The following is a 22836-nucleotide window of genomic DNA, read 5'->3' as shown; positions in this document are numbered from 1 at the left end:
TCCGACTCCTGCGCATGTGTCCGGTGTTTTGCCGGCAGTTGCATGAGCAGAATCCGGGAAAGTTCACAGAGGAAGATCGCGTCGGGGTGCAAATACGGAGGCCTCCGGTAAAAAGTTTCATCTCCTCTCACCGATCGCATCGGTGAGGGGAGATGAACCTTCACCTTTTTTTTACTTTTACATGATCGCCATTATCCATTGGATAACGGCGAACACGTGATCAGGAACCGCTCACCGCGGCCCCCCGTGAAATCTCCAGGCACTCGGCTAAGTTTTGTTGCCAGGAGCAGGGAGATTTTAAATGATCACAGCTTTTGCGCATGCGCCTGCCATTGTGGTGACGGATGCGTGCGCAGAAGCTGGGGTAAGGTCCGCGGATAAATCCGCGGGCCTTAGGTACGTCATTTCATCCTCCCTCACAGATATGATCCGTGGGGGGGGGGAGATGAAACGCAAGCTTTTTTAAACTTTTTTAAACTTTTTAAAACTTTTTTTTTACTTTTACTTTTTACCCCTTTTTTATTTTATTTTTTACACTTTTTTTTAACTTTACTGTCATCCAATGGATGACAGTGATCATGTCCCTGGTGACATCTCTCTGCTCCTGGCTACACATGGCAGCCAGGAGCAGAGGGATTTTAAATTTCCCGGGGCTCGAGCCCCTATGTGCACGCGCCCGATGTCAATCATTGGGCGTGCATGCGCAGACGGGCACTTTGGGTCCCGGGACATCGCAGAGGACCCGAGGTGAGTATTTTCACCTCCCCTCATGGATCCGATCCATGAGGGGAGGTGAAATGGACACTTTTTAAAAACCTTTTCGCGATCGCCGCTATCCGATGGATAGCGGCGATCGCGTGCCTGGGGACTGCTCGCAGCGGTCCCCAGTAACACCTCCTGGTTCCCGGCTACCTTCAGGAGCCGGGAGCCAGGAGTTTTTAAATTAGCGGGGGACTCCCGGGCTTCTGCGCATGTGCGTGACGTCATCATCTGGCACGCATGCGCAGAAGGCTGGCGGCGGATCCGGGAGGACCCCATCTTCGGGGGACACTGCGGACAAGCCGGGTGAGTATTTTCAGCTGCCCTGATGGATCCGATCCATCAGGGCAGCTGAATAACTAACTTTTTCACAACTTTTATTTACTTTATTGCGATCGGCGCTATCCATTGGATAGCGCCGATCGCAATGCCGGGGGGACTGCCCGCATCCTGGAATGACAGCTCCATGCTGTCGGCTACCTGCGGGCACCGACAGCATGGAGCCGTCACGTCCTCAGGCAAGTGGGCATTAATCCGAAGAGGACGCATAAAACTACGTCCTCTAGGATTAAAGCCCATTTGCTGAGGATGTAGTTTCCCGATGGGGCCGTTGTTAAGGGGTTAACGTACCCTATAAGGTACTGAAAAACTTTTACAAAATTCTAAGTGAAGTGAAATGAAAACAAAATGACATTCCGCCATCTTTCAGTGTGTTTTGTTTCTACAGCACACAAACTGCAACAAAAATGACATGATAACTTTATTCTATGGGTCAGTACAATTACTACAATACCAAACTTGTATAGTTTTTTTGCTGTAGTACTTGTATTTTTTTTCAAAGACATTTAATTTTTTTAAATTATTTTCTGCTGCATCTTCTGTGCGCAATAACTTTTTTATTTTTCCGTGGACTTTTTTGCGAGATGTCCTGAAGTTTACTTTAGTACTAATCTGGAATACATACGACTTTTTAATTTTTCTGGGAAACAGGGTGACTGAAAAAGTGCATTTGTGGCATTCTTTATTTTTTTTCGGACTACGTTTACCGTGCGGAGTAAATAATGCAGTACTTTGATAGATCGGACTTTTATGGATGCGGTGATACCAAATATGTATTTTTCTTTTATGATTTAGATTTTTTCATTATAGATATAGCAAAAGGACGGTGATTTAAACTTTTATTAATTTTTTTTTTAAGTGTGAAAAAGTCGTGAAAAAGAAAAAAAACTTTTACCATTTGGTATTGGCATAATCGTACGGGCCTGTAGAATTACTTTTATATATTTTTTTATACTGCTCAGAGAATGCAGTGAAAAATAAAAAACATGCCAAAATTACTGATTTTGTTAATCTTGCCACTAGAAAAAATGGAATAAAAAGCGATCAAAATTTCACACGTTCCAAAAAATTAGATAAACGAAGACTAGAGTTCCTCCCGCAAAAAACAAGGCCTTCTGGGGCTCTGGCAATGGAAAAATAAAATTATTACGGCTCTTAAAATGTGGCGACACAAAAGCAAACCTTTAAGAAAAAAAATGTTTTAAATGTACAAAAATAGCAAAACATAAAAAAACGGTAAAAACTTGATATCACTGGAATCGTGTTGACTCAGAGAATAATGTTATCGCACTATTTATTCTGCACGCTGAGTGCCGTAAAAATGAAATCCAAAAAACAAATGGCAGAATTTCTTTTTTTCCCCAAATCTCCCTACAAATTATTTTACAAAAGTTATGCAATACACTATATATACCCAAAAATGATGCCTTCAAAAAGTACAACTTGTCCTGCAAAAAACAAGCCCTTATATGGCTGTGTCAATGTAAAAATGAAAAAGTTATGGCTCTTGGAACGTGACTGCAAAATTTGTTGAAATTAAATGATTAGACCATTTAAAAAACCTGCCCTGGTGGGTACAACAGGGTGGTAAAAAACCCGCCAATCAAGGGGTTAAAGATGGATCCTTTTAGTCTCTCACCAGAAGAGCTATTCACTTTTACTCTGCTCAAGCAGGTCATCTCCACGGCCCCAGTGCTTACCGGACTATGACAAAACTTTCAAGCTCTTCGTGTCCGAGAGGCAAGGACACGCCACTGGCCCTGCACAGCTGTCTACGATACTGATGAATGCCGTTATCCAGAAGTACTACGTGGCCCCAGGCATTTCCTCCCTCGCCGACAGATTCTGCAAATCGTGCGCCATGTGTGCAGAATGCAATCCTGGACACACAGAAAAGGTCCCCAGAATCACCTGGCCAAGCTTCTGTAACCCTTTTGGAGGATTCAAATTGACCACATCCAGATGCCAAGGAGCGGCAGGTTTAAATATGCACTGGTAATAGTGGACATGTTCTCGAATTGGCCAGAGGCCTACCCAGTGACTAATATGACCACGAAGACCACAGCAAACAAAACTACTCAGCAAAGTGGTGTGTAGATTCAGATTTCCGAAAATGATTGAGAGTGACCAGGGACCAGCCTTCACTGCAAACGTGACCAAAGAAATGTGGGAAGCCCTAGGAGTGAACCTAGCCTTCCATACACCCTACCACCCCCAGAGGAGTGGGAAAGTGGAAAGACTGAATGGCACCCTGAAGAACAGAATGCTGAAAATGTCCTGAGAGACTGGCATTCCTTGGCCTGCCCATTGCCCTGTTCTGCATCAGTGACACCCCTCGAGGAGAACACTCCCTGTCCACCTATGAGATCTTGTTCAGGTCAGCCCCGAGACTAGATTGCTATTTCCCCCAACAGCTCCAGTCTAATGTACTAACTGAATATGTGATGTCCCAGGCACAGGAACTAACCAAAGTACATGCCCAGGTGTTTTCTTCTATTCCAGATCCAGAGGCCAACAGGGCGACCCATGATCTATTCTGCGGGGACTGGGTCTATGTGAAGAGATTAGTGAGAAAACACTACCTTGAACCTAAATACGACGGTCCCTACCAGGTGCTACTGACCAAAGCCACATAAGTGAAACTAGATGGAAAGAGCTCCTGGATCCACACCTCCCATTGCAAGAAGGCTCCGCCCCCTGAGGAGCAAGGATAATTATGCTATATATCCTTTCACTACTGGGGCTGTTCAGGGACGGGTGGCGGATCTCAGCTAGCCATCACAGGAGAAAAGGATGGGAACTGGAACCCTGGCATACGAGGTTACAGTTATGCTCTGGTACAATTAATCCAACACCCATGTAGCCACATTCTCCTCTGATTATTGTGACCTAGCCCCTGCTCTCATGCTTCATGGCAGTGTAACGGATACGTAGGCACGATATACATATGCATCATGGATTCTTACTAGGGACTGTAGCTATTGTGGATCTATGGGGTGGAACACAGGGACAGACTGGGGCTATAAACCATAGAGTGCCTTAGACAAGAAAGACAGAAATGGGAAATCCTTCATTAGTTGCATGACCCTACTCAAGACTGGCAGATGCCTCCACATCGGAAGATCCGACTTCAGCATGCCCCTCACCCTAACTGTAGAAAATCTGAGCCCTGGGGATGCCAGAATATGCTCAGACTATTCCTTTGGGAAATTCAAACTAGGGGACATGATGGACGCCCCTGAGTGGAAACCTTCCCCCAGTCCTGCACCTGTAGCCAACCCCCTATGCCCTAAGCTACAGACTTTGAACATGATAGCTATAGCCGACCCTACCTTTGAGGACACCATGATTGTAGAAACCGTGGATGAAGCATAATGCCGACAAACACAACAAGTCTGACTGCTATGTGTGTGGAAGTGCCAGGCCACACCTAGGTACTGTCCCTCTGCAGATTCCTGAAGAGAGCGAGGAGTGCTTCCTCATCCTCTTCACCAACACCTCAACCAACCATACTGACTGTGAAAATGGAAAAAAGTGTACCCCATAGACATTAAAACTCCCCGCCCAGAAGGAGGGATCACCATATACACTGGGAGCTACACCTGCTATAAAAGTAGACAGGGTTCAGGGAGATTACTAGGGAATTTCACTGATGGGTATTGCTCTACATATAGCGACAAGAGCGGGGAGGCTGTACAGAATCAGGTCCAATCATTGGGGGACATTTATTAGCTCCGTGGAGACATGAAATTGGGGTGTGCGCCTTGGCTAAAATTCTTATGCCTTTGCATATCCTCACCAATGACCCCCCAAATCAGCCAGTAAGCAACTCCCATAGGAGAAAACGTAGTGCGCCCATGGGAAGCTTTGACCCTCATGTCTACATAGATACCATCAGTGTTCAAAGGGGGGTACTCGATGAATTCAAGGCCAGGGACCAAATAAAAGCAGGGTTTGAGTCACTAATACCCATTATCACTGTTAACAAAAATGTAGATTGGATAAACTATATCTATTACAATCAACATAGGTTTGTGAATTATACCAAAGATGCCTTAAAGGGATTAGCAGACCAGCTAGGACCAACTTTCTCCATGACTTTCCAAAATAGAATGGCCTTAGATATGCAGAAAAAGGAGGGGTATGTAAAATGATATGGGAGACCTGCTGCACATACACCCCCAACAACACAGGACCAAACGGTAAAGTGACTTTAGCTATCAAAAAGCTAGATGACTTGTCAGTGGAGCTAAAGAAAAACTCAGGTATAAAAGACCCATGGGACCAATACTTTAGTTGGATGAGTGGGTGGCAGAGAATGCTGGCTCAGGTAGGGATAGCCATACTTGTAATTCTGATTATCCTTGCCATCATAGTTTGCTGTATACTACCCTGCCTGAAAAAACTCTGTGAAAAGGCTGTGGACAATGCTTCGCCGACACTGCTAAACATGGAGAGTCCAGAGGACTACGAGAAATCCTACACCCCCTTAAAGACTCTTTCCCCTAAGCAATTATAATACCTTTAAGCCTGAGGGAAAGTACCTGCCATTTGATATGCCAGGTCGGTGTCTCTGGGAGCCAATGAATAAGCCATGGGGTTGTCAAAAGGACTGCAGAAGTGTTCAAAAAAGGTATATCAGGGAAGGTAGATAGGTCTTCAGAATTAGAGACAGATAGAATAGTCATTTTAAGGGGGATTGTAATAAATTAAGTAAAATGCCTATTTCAAATATGTGCTTTTTCAACTAACACATGCTGCCTCTTTAAATGCTGACTAACTACTTGCTCCCCCCTCCCACTGTGTTCCTGACAATTTACTCAAGATGGCGCCTCCATCCAAGAATGCAACCAAGATACCATAGATGAAAAAGCAATAACCAATCAGCTACAGATTTGTACTTCATGACGAATTAACTATGCACACTTTCTATAAAACTCAATGTAGCTTGATTAGAATATAGAAGTTTCATTTTTGCTGAAGTGTGTCAGAGTGATTCTTCCTGTGCATGCACAGGTCCTTTTAATCAGGAAGGGGGCAGATATTTATTAGGTATATTAGTACCAATCTATAACACCTCCTGCTACCTTGGAAGAGATACCTAGCTCCGATGAAGGTGGAGTCATACCAAAACCAGATGACGAATCAAGTTCTGACTTTGAAGATGATATAAGACAAAAAACTTTTTCCCAGGAGTAGATGAATGATTTGGTAAGAGATTTGAATCTTCCCAGAGATGCCGCTAAGTTACTCGGTTCAAGGCTGAAAAGCAGGAATTTATTATTGCCAGGAGTGTCTTTTTCATGGTTCAGACATCATGAAAAGGAGTTTGTTTCTTACTTTGCCCAGGAAGACAAGTTGGTTTATTGCATCGATGTCAAAGGTTTGATGGGTCAATTCAAAATCCCATATGATTCAATGCAATGGCCTCTTTTCATAGATTCTTCAAAAAGAAGTTTTTAAAGCCGTTTTGCTCCACAACGGCGGTTTTCACGCTTCCATCCCTGTAAGTAATTTCATACACTTGAAGGAAACCTTCAAGTGTATAAACTTAGAATTGGTTCTTCGCAAACTTAAAGGGGTTGTCCCGCGCCGAAACGGGTTTTTTTTTTTTTAACCCCCCCCCCCCCCCCCGTTCGGCGCGAGACAACCCCGATGCAGGGGTTAAAAAAACAAACCGGAGAGTGCTTACCTGAATCCCGGCGGTCCGGCGTCTTCATACTCACCTGCTGAAGATGGCCGCCGGGGTCTGCTCCCTCCGTGGACCGCAGCTCTTCTGTGCGGTCCATTGCCGATTCCAGCCTCCTGATTGGCTGGAATCGGCACGTGACGGGGCGGAGCTACACGGAGCCGGCATCCTGCACGAGCGATCCCATTCATAAAAGAAGAAGAACCGGACTGCGCAAGCGCGGCTAATTTGGCCATCGGAGGCCGAAAATTAGTCGGCACCATGGAGACGAGGACGCCAGCAACGGAGCAGGTAAGTATAAAACTTTTGATAACTTCTGTATGGCTCATAATTAATGCACAATGTACATTACAAAGTGCATTATTATGGCCATACAGAAGTGTATAGACCCACTTGCTGCCGCGGGACAACCCCTTTAAATCTGAAGACCACGGTTGGCAAGTGTGCGGGGATTTAAAGGTCTTGGGCAACAAGCTGGATATACAACATACCCTTGTTTTCTGTGTCCATGGGACAGTCGAGACCGACAAAATCACTAGACCAAAAAGAGTTGGCAGCCGAGGGTGCTCACAGTTGGTCAAAAAAATGTCCTCCGAGAAGCTTTGGTACCTCCACATAAAGTTCTTCTACCACCTCTCCATATAAAATTGGGATTGATGAAGCAATTTGTGAAATCACTTCCAAGAGATGGAGAATGGTTCAAATATTTAGTCACCAAGTTTCCAGACCTCTCGGAGGCAAAATTGAAGGAAGGTCTGTTCATCGGAACAGACATTAGAAGGCTTATAACTGATCAAGAGTTTGTCAATACCATGTTGGATTCTCAAAAAGAAGGGTGGATTGCATTTAAAGAGGTCGTAGAGAAATTTTTAGGCAATAAGAAAAATCCTGACTACAAAAAGATTGTTAGACGAATGCTGAAAGCATTTCAAGCTTTAGGTTGCCTGATGAGTTTGAAAGTGCATTTCCTCCAAACCCACTTTGACTGCTTTCCTGTAAATTTGGGAGCTGTGAGTGAATAACAAGGTGAACGATTCCAGCGGGACATTAAAGAGATGGAAAGAAGATACCATGGAAAATGGAGCATTACAATGATGGCAGACTACTGTTGGATGCTTCAGGGTGACATTCCAGATTCTACTCACAAGCCTTAATGTACCAAGAGGAGCCTCACAGAGAAGAAGAAACTATTTTAGTGTGTTTTAGTGACTCATTTCAGTTCAAAAGGGATTTTCATGTAAAATTTGTAATTAAAAATTAATTTTAACATGGATAACTGAATTGTCAGGAAACGTGATGTCCTATGACAAAACGGAGGTCATTTTCGGATTCAGCGTACCAAAAAAATATAAAGATTACGTTTAAGATAACCAAGACTGCTCTTAAATTTTTTTTTTTGTGTTATCTAAATCCATTGATGGTGGCTTCTGTATATATTAAGTTGATATAATTGGTAAAAGTTCGGCCAAAATTACGTTGTTTCAATAACATGTTTAGAAAGGACCACACCATTTTGTCAAATGCTTTCTCAGCATCTAGACTTAATAGCATCGTGACTGGGCAATCAGGAGTTTAAGCAATTACGGTTGCAGCTATCGCTGTCCTAATGTTTTTTAGGGCGTTTCATCCCTGCATGAAAACTTTTTGGGATGTGCTGAGTATTGAAGGCAGAGTATATTGTAGTATATCTGCTAGTATTTTACATACAAACTTGTAGTCTTGATTAAGTATGGCTATGGGTCTGTAAGAGCATAGGTCAGTGGTGTCTTTATTTGGTTTGGGTAGCAAAATAGCTCTCGAGGCTCCAAACTCATTTATCAGGGTCCCTTACAGGTATATCATATTGTAAAGTTTTGAAAAGCATCAGCACTAGGTCTACTGTAAGTATTTTGTAGTATTCCACTGAAAAACAATCTGATCTTGATGGTTTTTTATCCTGTTGATGTCACTATTGCACTGAGCACCTCCTCCTTCTCCTGTATTCCAGCCTTGACTTAATCCAGAAAAGTGTGTATCTCCTGTGTATTGGATATCTTAAAAATAATTGTGAAATATCTGCACTACCTCATCAGGGTCAGTAACAAGATCACCTGTGGTGGGCTTCGTCAAAGTCAGGATCAGTTTGGTTGGCATTGCTTGGCAATGTTGGCTAATAAATGGCCTGCTCGATTGCCCTATCTGTAAAATGTATTGTTTGTTAATTGAACCTGCCAGTGTGAATGGGCACGCACAAATGTGTCTAATACTCCACTGACAGATGATTGCTCAAAAGTTGCTTAAACGACAGTTTGAGTGACAGTTTTGAGCGATCATCTTTGCATACTTTATAGTAGCTAATTAGCTACTATACAGCTATGCAGGTGCAGCGGGACATCACAGCTATCTCTCGCCGAACAACACAGCTGTTCTGCAAGAACAAACAGCTGTAGTGTTCTCTGCACTGACAGCTTGTGCCCTGCTGTGTTCACAGCAGGACACAGGCACAAAAAATCTTATCAGTGCAGCCGGCTGATAACAGCTTGCTGCGCTGCTAACAGCTGATCTCTCAAATCAACAACTCGTGCATGAAAACTGCACGATGCCAGTGCATTTAGACAGAATGAGAATCGCTCAAAAGATTTTTTTGAGAAAATTTTGAGTGATTCTCGTGTTTAAATCCGCCTTAAGAAATATTTCGTGATTAGATAAAGTTGATATGAAAGCTTAGTTTGTGAGTCTGCATGTTCCCTCTACGCCATCAAGACGGAAGCATGTAGGTTGTTAAATTTCTCACTACATTTTTTTTTCTATGGGAATCATAGCCTATAATATGCCCTTGTATAGCAGCCTTGGAGGCCAACCAGAATAGTGCTATGTTATCTTCATGTTCCCTGTTTTCGTCCGCATAATTGTTCAAGTGGAGCTCAGATAGTCCTGAAAGTCCTCCGACTCCATCAGGTACGTTGGGAATCTATACACTTGACTAACACTGGGAAGGGACTAGCCAAAGCTCCAGTAAGACGTGTGCGTGGTTTGAGAGGTTTGACTGTGTGAATTGAAGACTGATGATGGCAACCAAAGAGGGAGGAATGAAAAGAGAAAAAAGTCAATTCATGAGAAAGAATGATATGCAGTGGAGCAACAAGTATATTAGCTATTAGGCTTAGCAGATATATCAGTTCTAATATTGCATGGGTGGTTAAAAGTGGTTGTGTGGTGGGGCCTGTCCTATCAAGTGCATTAACCCAACAAACGGTCTGTCACCTATGGTTATAATAATTGTATTAGAGCAGCATAGAATGTTGATTGGTGAACATATATGCCCCCAACAGCAACCATACAGAATATTTGGAAATCTATGCTCACTCACAATATAAGATACCTGCCCCATGGATCTGCTATTGAATTTTCTATCTCAAATGACATTCCCTTCCAAATCAGAATGGCTATTCTGAGTAGCAGGAATCTATCCATGGAGCCTGCAAGTCACTCCCACCTCCACGTCTTTGTCTCCAGTATGTTTCCTGTAAATAAATAATGTAAGGTTTATATAGTTTTAAGTGTGTAATTTTTTCATTAATTAGGAGTATTAAGCCCGCTACATTCCAGGATATAAATTGTAAGGTTGTGAGTGTTTGGAGTATGTCTATTACTATTTCATTGTGCATAATTGTGTATATGGCATGGAAGAGATTACCTCCGTGTAGGCCACAACTGAAGCAAGAGCAGTCCACATCCATTGTCGCTCAATGTAAAATCAGTTTCTGAGAGTTAAGCATGTCTTACTAAAAGAAAAAATAAGCTAACTTTTAACCATGTTATTATTATTGAACATATAAGTTGGCACATCCATGTAGCTCAAGATGTGGGAATGATGATAATTAGGACGCCTCTCCCCGCATTATCAAAGATCAGTTTCCAACATCTCCCAATTGCATGTGCCTTCAAGCCTCTTCTAGGGTATTGAACACGCAGCTTTGCAGGGTACACAAGCTGGAAACATATTCCTTTTGTGCAAAACATAACATATTGGGGTGAATTTTTAGCATGTGTGTGAGAGCAGCTAAATAGCCATGCAAAATCAAAATATGTGTTGCCTGAACTGATAGGGTTGCCTTGGCGCTTATGTATTCTTGCAGGATTGTTTCTTTAGTTGTAGAATGCATGAATTTGGTGATAACAGGTCATGGTCTAGCTCTACCTCTACCATTGTCTCGGTCATCTCTGGGAGGTCCAAAACAATGGATTCTTTCTATCATTTTAAGGACCAGATGGTATGTCAAGTTGCAGAGCTTGTGTGTTAGGTCTTTCGCCAATTAGCTAGCGAGTTGGCTATTACCACCGATTTGGGAATTCCAATAAAGTGCAGATTATTGTGGCGTTATTTGTTTTCCAAGTTGTCAAGTTTTTCACATAGGACTTCTATTTCTGAAGGGACTGTGGAAACCGGAAAGGGGGAGGGGTATGTCTGTATGTTAAATCCTACAAGACTACAAGAAATGGACTAGGAGGAAAAAAGAGAGAGGATTGGAGCAAAACCCGTGCAGTCTTGTTAATTGTGAAGGATGAATCTACATGTAAGGTGAAAAGAGTAGAATGATATCTTCAATGGTGGAGGTGCTGCCTGACCAGATGACACACCACATCAGTGGGTGTAATAGAACAAGAGAATAGGACTAAAAGACTACGAGAAGATATAGGTGTAGGCGATGAACACATGGAATCTCTATGAGTAGAAATACAGGGATAGAAAACTAATAAAATCCTAACAGGATTTTTTTACAGGCTACCAAAAATAACAGAAGAAACTGAAAACTTATTATTAACCCTTTGCAATCCAATTTTGGATTCAGGGTTTCCTAGGGTGTTTTCTCTTTCTGCCATTATACAATGGCGCCACCTGCTGGCTAGAGACAGTACTGCAGCATGTGACATGCCGGAGAGGCCACCAACAACAGTACAACAGTACAGTAAGAATACCCTGCAGGACGTCTTTCGACACCAGAAGCTGTACAGGCTTCAATCAGAATGTCTTTAGATGTCAGACAGTGGATTGGATAGGGTTAAAGCAAATAGAAGGTGTCAAACCACAATGAAGTAATTATTATGGGAGACTTTAATTAACCTGATATAATATGAGAAGATGAAACCTGCAAATCTAACAAGGGTGATAAGTTCTTGAGAACAATTAAAGATAACTACCTTAGCCAACTTCTCCGGGAGTCAACTAGAGGGAGGGCCATTCTGGACTTATTATTAAGCAAAATCATGGGGGTACAGGTTGAGGGACATTTGTGAAATAGTGTCCACAATATAATTAATTTCCAGTTGTCATTAAATTGGAAGCGACAAAAAAACTAAACTTTAGTAAAGCAAAATGTGATAAGTTCAGAATTAGGCCTCCTGCAGATGGCCGGGTCGGATCCCGCTGCAAAAATTCTGTGAGCCGTGCCCCTGCAGTGACCACCGCAGCTCACCTCCTCCCAGCATCTTCTCTGCTCTGCTATGTGCCAGCTGCCGCCCAGCCGGCACATGCGCAGAGTCGGCGTGTCAGCCGTGACTTTCTGTGCGGGCCTCTGCGAGTCATGCACAGGAATAGAACATGCCACAATTTGTTTAACGCGTCTGTCTGTATAGGATTTCATTATGGCAGCGGACACTGGTGGAAATTCTGCAGGAAATCCTGCCGCAGAATTTCCGCCTGTGTGCAGAAGGCCTCCCTCTGTGCAACATTAAATGGGACAATGTCCTCAACAGGCGACAAATGGGAAAAGTTTAAAAACATCCTAAATACCTCATGTGAGCAGTTCATACCCTACAAAAATAAAACAACTACGAATAGAAAGAAACAAATGTGGCTCAACAAGACTGTAAGTGGGAAAATAAATGAAAAAAGAAAGCGTTTAAATTACTAAAACAAGAAGGCAGTGAAAAAGCACTAAAAACCTACAGGGAAAATAGCAAATTATGTAAGGAAAAGATTAAAACTGCAAAGGAGGAGGGAAAGAGACTGATTGTCAAAGAGAGCAAAAAATAACCCTAAACTATCAATTATATAAACAGTAGAAGTATTTGCACTGATAGCACTGGCCCTTTAACCAATAATGCAGGAGAAACCATAGAATATAACGGGGAAAATGCAAATCTATTAAATAGTTTTTACTCAAGTATATTCACAAGAGAAAAAGAAATATCACACGAGATGCAAGGGAATAAATGAACCCACCACTGAATATCACTTACCTAATGCAGGAGGAAGTGCAGACTGAAAACGACAAATCGCTGGGCCAAGATGGAATACACCCAAGGGTTCTAAGGGAATTAACTGATGTGAAAGACAGACCACTATTTCTTATATTTAGGGACTCTATTGAGACGGGTATTGTACTACTGGATTGGCGCATTGTCAATGTGGTTCCAATATACAAAATGGGGTCAAGAATTGAGTCTGGTAACTTCAGGCCGGTAAGTCTTACTTCAATAATTGGAAAAATATTTGAGGGGTTTCTGAGATATGCCATCTGGGAATACCTCAAGGAAAACAACAGTAAAAAAATAACAGGTTGATATTTAAAATGAGACAGCTTACTCTGGGTGAAAACTGGCTCGGAGATAGAAAGCAGAGAGCGGTTATAAATGGGTTGTGCTCTGATTGGGCCATAGTCTCTAGTGGGGTGCCACAGGGTTAAGTATTGGGCCCCATTCTGTTCAATATATTTATCAATGACCTGATAGAAGGACTGCACAGTAAAATATCGATATTTGCAGACAATACGAAATTATACAAAGTACTTAATACAAAGGAGGACAATGTATGGCTGCAAATGTACTAGATAAGCTGGGGGCTAGGTTAGAAAAATGGCAAGTGAAGTTCAATATTGATAAATGTAAGGTTATGCACATGGACAGGAGAAACAGATATCACCAATACACACTAAATGGGGTACTGCTAGGGAAAAGTGAGATGGAAAAAAATCTGGGGGTACTAGTTGACCGCAGACTTAACTGGCAATCAATGCAAATCAGCTGCTGTAAAAGCAAATAAAGTTTTGGGGTGCATTAAAAGAGGTATAGTGTCATGAGACGAGAACATTATTCTTCCACTACTGTATATAAGACACTTGTTAGGGCTCACATGGAATGCTGTGTACAGTTCTGGCTACCAGTGCTCAGGAAAGATGTTGCAGTGCTTGAAGGGGTTCAAAGAAGGCAAGAGAAATAGATTGCAGCACGTTCTATTTCTCTTCATATAATATACAGCTCTTGTATGGGCTGCGTACAATACGCTGTCCATACGCAATACATTGTATACGGGTAGCGTTTCCATATGCATCCCCTCTCTGCACAGTAATTAGCAAAAAAGAACCACGGCACTCACTCGACCCCGCCAGAAAAGAAAACTTGGGGGGGGGGGGGGGGGGGGGAGGGACAGAGAGAAATTCAAAAAGTTTCCTTCTCTGTAGCGAAAAATATTCATGCAAAGCCAGCCCCTTCCACGATCCAAATATTATAGCAAAGCTGTGGCAGCATGTAATGCTGCGAAAAAAAGCTTCTTGATTAAAGGAGCATATTTTATTGTTTCACAGTTTTAAAAGAGGCGACGTTTCGACCTACAAACAAGGTCTTTTTCAAGCCAACAAACTAGTGAAAACACAGTTCAGACTCCATGTTCCTCTCTGCACAGAGCGGGAAATGAAAAAAAAATCATACCACGCATGTCTGTGTGCGAGTGATTTGCAGGCATGTGCAGTGCCATACTCAGCTCCATACTCAGCTCATACGCTGTCTCTGCCGGAAGAGCATATGGGCTGTAATGTGTAAAACGCTGGGGGAGACCTGCATCATTTAACGCATACTGTGTAAACACGAGCCCTAAGAGGATGTCCAATGGAACTGCTACACTTTGTCTTTGTCACATACTTGTAGACTTCTATGAGCACCAGACAACAGATCTGTACAGTATACATTTGTAATATGGCTGCATGTATTAGGCCCTCTTTTTAGAATTATAGCTATTGTAATGTAAAAGTAAATACATTTCTGTAGAATTGGTACATAATAGATTTAACACTTTAAATCACTTTGCCTGCCAAGTTTCATCATAAGTGCTGAAAAGATGCTTTGATCAAGACCACTGCATTGCCCCTTTATTACAGACCTCTATGTAGTAGAGTAGTTGGACCTTTGTTGCCCTTCAGAACAGCAGATTCCACCAGGTGCTAAAATCATTCTACAGGAATATTGGCCCCTGCGGACAGGTGGGCTTGCAATTGCTGTTAGATGGGAGGTACAGACACGCGCTGAACAGTTAATAGGAAGAGTTCATAGGTTCATGCTTCTTGCGTCACATTCTAGCCCTCCCATTAGCATCGTGCAAAATAAATCTGGATTTATCTGACCAGATGATTTTTTTCCACTGCTCAGTGATACAGTTTCTGCAGTCTTTTGCACACTCATCTTTCTGGTTCTCTTAGGCTGGTGTCACATTGGCGTAAGCAAATTCTTTCCCACTTATTTGCACAATGGGCATTGCATATTTTACTGTAATTTTTGCTTGCGCAAATTGTGCGCATAAAAAACATGCAAGCATGCTCCCATTCATTAAAACGGGCAGTTAATTAGTTCAATATGTGCCATTTTTGTGCGCAAACTTGCAGGACAACAGAGCATGCTGCATATTTATTTTGCACAAACAAAATGCGTGTGCACAATACGCTTTTGTAAATGAACCCATTGAAATCAATGGGTTCTATTCACTGTGTATAGAACCACAGTTTACATACACAGGATCCCCTTTTTGCTGAAGATTTTTCCTCAGTCACACCATTCTTTTTCGCACCATATTCTCCACGCCATTGTACAAGATTTCCCCACAAGGTTGGCAGGATCTCATGGGAAGTCACTCAAATCGCTTGATTTTCCCATCTAATGTGGACTCCGATAAAGTGATCCACGAAAAACTTGCCACATGATTTTATGCTGCACTCCGGGGTCACAGGAATAATTTCCATACAGGGAAGCCCGAATCTTCAAAGAAACCATTATATAGTATACATGTCATAGATACTGTCTCGCTCAGGTGTATTATATGGTATGCAAAGCTTATACATACATTCTATTGTAGCAGTACTGCTACAATAGAATGTATGTATAAGCTTTGCATACTATATAATACACCTGAGCGAGACAGTATCTATAACATATATACGAGCTGTTTATAAATCAGGCAATCACAATGCGTGATATACATTGATGTTTGGTATCCATGGAAACCACACAAAAGTGTCTGGTTTAACCTTTTCTATATGACTATTGTCCATATACCATATATCTGTAATGAGAAATGCATTGGTTAAATAGGACCAGTAACTATTTTACATATGACAGAGGTCTGATGCCTATTACTATTGATTTAAGCTACGTTGAATAATGTTGCCATTAATAGGTTAATTGATTTGACATCTTAGATATGCAGATCCCGATGACGGCGAGATGATGCGTCATATGACGGTGTGCCAAGGTCCCGCGATCGCTGTATAAATCCCGCGCCTACGCCGAGTAGGTATACCGGCGCATACGCTGTATGTAAATGATATGGTGACGTCGTCACTTATGTGACGTGTGATGCGGCACTGGATCTCACAATGTATTCTGGCGAGGAGCACCTTCAAGATGGACGAGTGTCGGCATTCATGTTTGTGATTGAATGAACACCAAATGATAGGAGGACTGTGAGAAACTGAGGGCGGCACTGGACCACATTCGGCATGCAATGTATGTAAAGCTCATGTATTTCACCTGTGAAGGGGAGGATTCTTTGTGATGTGTACTTGTTTTATTGGTTGTCACTTTCTGTCTTGTACTATTTATATGTGGGTGTTACTATGTGTAATTAAGCTTGAGAAAGGCCAAGATGGCCGAAACGTTGCTTCACTTTCTGTGTGTGATGGAGGAATAAAAGATCACCTACGATTTTGCACCTTCAATGCTGCTGAAGTGTTTTTTCTTTCTGCATGGTAATTATATATGGAAAAGAATGTGAGATCCATAGCAACCCATGTGGGCATAATCGGTGGAAATTCCAGCATTCAGACCGTCTGCAGTCACATGTGGGGTCTAATTGTGAAAACTTCTCTTAATACCGACAATGTTTTTATACGGACTATAAATCTCCACCTTATTCCAGGGGCGGCTACAAAGAATATGACTCATAGACTGGTAGAGTTGGAAGGGACCTCCAGGGTCATCGGGTCCAACCCCCTGCTCAGTGCAGGATTCACTAAATCATCCCAGACAGACATTTGTATAGCCTTTGTTTGAACACTTCCATTGAAGAACTCACCGCCTCCCATGCGTAACCTGTTCCACTCCTTGATAACTCTCACTGTCAGAAAGTTTTTTCTAATATCTAATTTGTGTCTCCTCTCTTTCACTTTCATCCCATTGCTTTTAGTCTTTCCTTGTGCAAATAAGAATAGGGCTGATCCCTCTGCACTGTGACAATCCTTCAGATATTTGTAGACAGCTATTAAGTCTCCTCTCAGTATTCTTTTTTGCAAGCTAAACATTCCCAGATCCTTTAACCGTTCTTTATAGGATATGATTTGCAGATCGTTCACCACCTTGGTAACTCTTCTCTGAACTTGCTCCAGTTTGTCTAGGTCTTTTTTAAAGTGGGGTGACCAGAACTGGACAAAGTATTCCAGATTGTTGACTCATGTTCAGTCTATGATCTATTAGTATACCCAAGTCTTTTTCACGTGTGCTGCTGCTTAGCTGAATTCTTCCCATTCAGTGTGTGCCTTCTTCATTTTTCTTGCCCAGATGTAGGACTTTGCATTCCTCCTTGTTAAATACAATTTTGTTAGTCGCTGCGCACTGTACAAGCTTTTCTAGATCTTTTTGAATACTCTCTCTTCCCTAGTGTTAGGTATCCCTCCTAGCGTTGTGTCATCGGCAACTTTGATCAGTTTCCCATCAATTGTCTCCTCCAGATAATTTATAAAAATGTTGAACAACACTGGGCCTAGGACAGAGCCTTGTGGTACCCCACTTGATACATTTTTCCACTTGCATGTGCAGCCATTTATGACCACTCTTTGAGTACGATCACTCAGCCAGTTGTGAATGCACCTAACAGTTGCCTTGTCAATCCCATATTTGGTCATTTTTTCAATAAGTATAGTATGAGATACTTTGCCAAATGTGTTACTAAGGTCAACATAAACTATATCCACCGCAGTTCCCTAATCAACCCTTGTCGGTGATACTGTCACAGTAGGAAATTAGATTTGTCTGGCATGACTTGCTTGTTACAAACCCATGCTGGCTCTGGTTAATTACTCCATTTTCATCCAAGTATTTGCATACATGCTGTTTAATAACTTGTTCAAAGATCTTTCCCATTATAGAAGTCAGGCTTACTGGCCTGTAGTTTCCTGGATCCACCTTCTTCCTTTTTTTGAAGATAGGGACACTTGCCCTTTTCCAATCTTCTGGGACTTCTCCTGTTCTCCAGGAATTTTCAAAGATTATGGCGAGTGGCTCAGCAATTACCTTTGCTGCTTCCTTTAGTATCCTAGGATGTCATTCATCTGGACCTTGAGACTTGAATTCATTAAAGTTAGCTAACTGTTCCCTCACCATCTCTCTGCTTATAGCTAGCCTGCATTCTTTTATTCACCCAGTTCTATACTATGCTGGGTAGTTACCTTGGATTATGTGAAACGGGCTCCATACTACTCGACTCTTGTGCTGAATCACCATATCGGAGACCACCAATAAAGCCTGAAGTGTAGAGGTCCTCTCCAGTGTAGAGATCATCTGCAGGAAGAAGTTTAGCCTGCATATACTTACTGTATAGATGTGTGTTTGCTATATGAAAGTGATTATTTGTGACCCATGAAAAACATTTCTACTTTCCCTATGATTTTTATTGCGAAGGACACCTTACATCTAAACTGCTCCCATTGTTGTTAATGGGAATTTATTTTGACACCCCACTGTACAAAGTCATAAGTATGACAAAGAGGGGTGCAAATATTCAGATATTTTCTATTGATACAAACAAAAAAGATGGCAGCACACCAGAAAACTACATCCCGGCCAGAAGTTTAGCAAAAGCAGGGCCAATCAGCACTTTTATTGTGGTACATCAGCAGCAATAACACAGTCTTCATACTGTTACCCATCACAGTGTACACGACACAAACAAGGCCCTGCACGTCTAGCAGCTATACAACATAATTCTGCAAAGGCCTACTGCACAGGCCTATTGCCTTAACACAGCAACAAAATGTCCATCACTTCATACCCTTTTAGAGTGCCAAACTAGGGGGCGTTTTATCCTGTCAGATTTGTGGGTCCCTGCATCAGTCTCCCAAGTCTGTACCTCATCATTATGGAACAGCAAATGAACCCTGAGTTTAGCAACTCTAAGGTTTTTCTGCATTGTGGATCCCCATACCTGTGTCTGCTGATTAGCAGGTGAAACTAACCCTTTCCCTGCCAAATATTGCCTAGAGACTGCTCTCACACCCCTTGGTACTGAACTCCATACACATATTGTAGTTTCTACCTCCATAACGAAATCTCTTTAATTGTAGAAATGGGGCCACACCTGTCCAGGGATTCTCTTTGATATTGCAGCTTAGTTCTATTGCAGTGAACATAGCAGGGTTACAGTACTACACACAACCTGTGAACAGCTGTAGAGCTGTTTTTGGAAGAAAGCATAAACATTATCCTAGACAACCCCTTTAAGAACAGTGGGCGGTGACAATTCAACACAGTCTTTGCAAATGACTCCGTTGTCGCCATGGTGTTGTCATGTTTGTCACTGCAGTCGTGCAGCGCTCCTTATGCATAAGCACAGCAACAACTATGACTGCACCTTTAAAGGGCAGCTAGAGCCAGTACCATCTCTGCCTGCTGTAAGGATACTGCTATTACCATCTCTATTCACTTAAGTAAACTACAGACCATAAGTATACAGTCAGACAGTAGAGTACTGTGTGATTGTTCTTAGTGAGAGAAACCAAGTAATCTTGTAGATATACATTTTAATGGCTAACAAAAATACATCATGTTACAGCAAGCTTTCGGGGATATATGCATTAAGTGTGCAATAAGTGTTCTGTTGGGGGGCTTTATATCATTTAAACGGGACAAAAGCTGGGCGCGAGGATGAGATCTGATTGACACTCAATTTAAGAGGAAAAACAGAATTACCTGTGGCAAAACATTTTTGTGATCACAGACAAAGCATAGAGCACATGAGAGTTATACTGAAGGGCAACTACAAGTCACAGCGTCACAGAAGAATCTGGGAGTATAAGTTTATGGCCATGTTTGACACCCTCAAGAAATGAATGAACCTCAGCCCGGGTTATTTGCATAAGTGGGAATATGAAAGGCTTGAAGGAGGTCAAGATGGGTGTCCTCTTCTCAATCATTTGTTGTTTTTCTCATAAGAATTCATGTCTTTCACACAAGATTTGCTCCAGGGTTTATTGAACAGAACTGTATTTAGGGCTGGTCGGTAATGTGGGTGCCAACTGTCAAACTCTACTGACACTGTAACCTAATGCACTGCATTTATATGTCAGTTGTAACAATGTATCTGTGGAGTTCTCCCTTAATCTGAAAAACATACGATGTATGCAAAGTTCATATATTGTATGGTATATGTAGGGGTGTGCTACAGAGGATGGCCTGTAGGGGGCAAAAGACAGTCAGTCTGATGCCTGAGGCAAGAGGAAAAACACCCACAGGTGTGGTCAGTAAGATAAAAAGGTTTGTTCCTGCTGCAGTGGGAGAGTGTGTGGCTGAGAGAGCCAGAGAGAGAGCTCAATGGAGCTGGGAGGGCTGCTAGCCCAGGGTCTGGTGCAGACCAAGAAGGCCAGAGATTGACAGGGTGACCCCTCTAACCTCAACACCCGGGAGAGGTGTGTGTGTGTGTGTGTGTGTCTGGGAGAGCCAGACTGAAGCTGAAAAGGAACTCCTGTTGTATGCAGAGAGAGAGAGAGACGCTGTGGACTCAAGGAGCTACGTGGTTCCAGCAGGGCCCTTGGGGAACGCCTGCCCTCGGACTGCGGTCCAGAGATACTAAGGACTGAAGGACCAGCTGTGCCCTGGATAACCACAGGTCTGTGAAAACCAATGGACTTATTTCTGTTTCCTTCAACCCTGTGGAGGATTATATTGAAGGGACTTTAAGAAGGACTTTGTGTTGCAAAAGTTATTATTCTGGAGACCCAGTCGGTTATGTTTCTGATAAAGCTTATGTGTGAATAAATGAGAAGTTAAGAAGTAAAAGTGACCATTTGGCGTGCTATTTAACCTACGTGGTGCTATTTAACCCCCGTGTTGTCACATATATTTATTGTTCAATAAAACGAGTTTAAAAAGAATTCAGAAATTGATTGTAAGAATGTTTCCATCCAATAGGTGGTGCTGTTGAGCTAGTATTTCTATCTTTTTATGTGTGCATAAGAGACATCATAAAACTGTTGCATTCCTCAGCTTAGTAAACTGATTTAGTGTTTGTCTCTCTGCTCTTACTGTCTTTTTTCAAGTCTCAAATTTCTGTGTGAACATTTATTTAGATCAAAGGAGGTGTCCCCCCCTCCCCTCTGCATCTGTAAGTTTTATAATTATGTGCCAACCAAACTAGTTTCATTCATTAGCCTGACGAAGGGGATGATATATCCCCAAAAGCTTGCTGTAGCATCATGTATTTTTGTTAATATATTTTATTAATCATGTATATTTGTTTAATTGTCATCAGTGACTGTTATAGGAGCGTTTGTGTCCCCCAATGAAGAGCTTTCTGTGGTAGGGTCCATGTATTTTCACACAGGAAGTAGGTAGGCTCACTGAAAAATTGATCAGAACACATAAACCCATGTAATTCTCAGCTAGTCAGATCACATTCCAAACAGAGGAGGAGTAGAAGCACTACAGGTAAGAGTTTATCAAACCAAACCTTAGTGAGCCTGCAAGCTGAGTAAGTATGTATGCCTGCCATAACTCTACTGCGTCGTAAGTGTACTGTGTCATAAGTGTTACTTAGGAGTAGTAGAATTGCTGAGTGCATATTTCCCTATTCAATTGCATTTGTTTTTTATATCAAGTCACAGTAACTGTTTAGCCAATACATTGTGATACATTGTATTTTCTTCCTACATATTAAATACATTGTGCTAAGGGGATAAAATGGTGTGTTATATTAATAAGCATTGTTACATTTAAACAGCACATATAGTCTGCTTGTGGTTTGCAGGCTCCATTGCTTGCGCATGTCAGTAATTAGGGGTGGGGTTACTCAACCAGGGTCTTATGAATTGCACCTGTTGAACTTTCTGTGTCCATTCCAAATAGAGGAGGAACAGAAGAACTACAGGTTAGTTTAGCAACTCAAACCTAAGTGGGTCTGACATAACTGTACTGTGTCATAAGTGTGACTTGGGATTACTGACTTTGGAAAAGTCATTTGTATTCAATTACTGTTTATTTATTTGAATTTTTGCATAAACTACTTTCATCTAATCTATCTGTATGATTCCCATTGGGAATGTGCTCCATGACTGACAATGCCATGCAGTGTACATCTTGTGTCATGTATGCGGTTGTTGAACAACCGATCGAGGGTGCATACTGTCATACGAGATGTGAGCCCAGATCCTGGATCTAAATGAGCAGCTGCAACACTGAGATCCATTAGCAATATGGAAAGGAGTTTGCTGCTCACTGAGCAGGCACTTGCTGGGGTAGATATAGGGGTGGAGAGTAGTTCAGGGGAGCAGGATGAGCAGGCAGATAGCTGTTTGACAGGAGAAGGGGTAGAGGGAAGAGATCCAGGGAGGCTAGTCCGGAATTGGAACACCCCAACAAGTTTTCAAAGTTTGCAGATGAGGCGGATGCCATTACAAGGTTAGCACTGCTGCAGCATGACATGCCCTCTGACCACCAGGGGAATGGTAGTGCGAGACTCAACTATTAAAGGGAGAGACAGGGCAATCTGCCACAAAAAGACTGGGATCATTGAACCATGTGTTGTCTTCCTATGG

At 42.2% G+C, this 22836-nt stretch overlaps 2 protein-coding genes across 5 annotated transcripts in view; both read left to right on the top strand.

Annotated features, from left to right (window-relative positions):
- CNST (consortin, connexin sorting protein) overlaps positions 1 to 16726 on the top strand; it is a 420527-nt gene extending 403801 nt beyond the window's left edge. Inside the window, exon 11 of the mRNA XM_066596044.1 lies at positions 16234 to 16726. Coding sequence (XP_066452141.1) covers positions 16234 to 16262 — 29 coding nt within the window. The 3' untranslated portion in view covers positions 16263 to 16726. The remainder of the gene's footprint in view (positions 1 to 16233) is intronic.
- A 3815-nt stretch (positions 16727 to 20541) lies between these two features.
- The window catches only part of SCCPDH (saccharopine dehydrogenase (putative)), a 129050-nt gene continuing 126755 nt past the window's right edge, over positions 20542 to 22836 (top strand). The window contains exon 1 of one of the 4 annotated variants that reach the window (XM_066596047.1): positions 20542 to 20912. The gene's annotated coding sequence lies outside the window, so the exon portion shown is untranslated. Of the gene's footprint in view, positions 20913 to 21386; positions 21408 to 21576; positions 21731 to 22149; positions 22170 to 22836 lie in introns of those variants that run through there. The other 3 variants (XM_066596048.1, XM_066596049.1, XM_066596050.1) reach the window with 3 other exon arrangements.

Source organism: Eleutherodactylus coqui, chromosome 3 (genome assembly GCF_035609145.1).
Source record: "Eleutherodactylus coqui strain aEleCoq1 chromosome 3, aEleCoq1.hap1, whole genome shotgun sequence".
NCBI lineage: Eukaryota > Metazoa > Chordata > Amphibia > Anura > Eleutherodactylidae > Eleutherodactylus > Eleutherodactylus coqui.
This window is presented reverse-complemented; position numbering and strand designations above follow the sequence as displayed.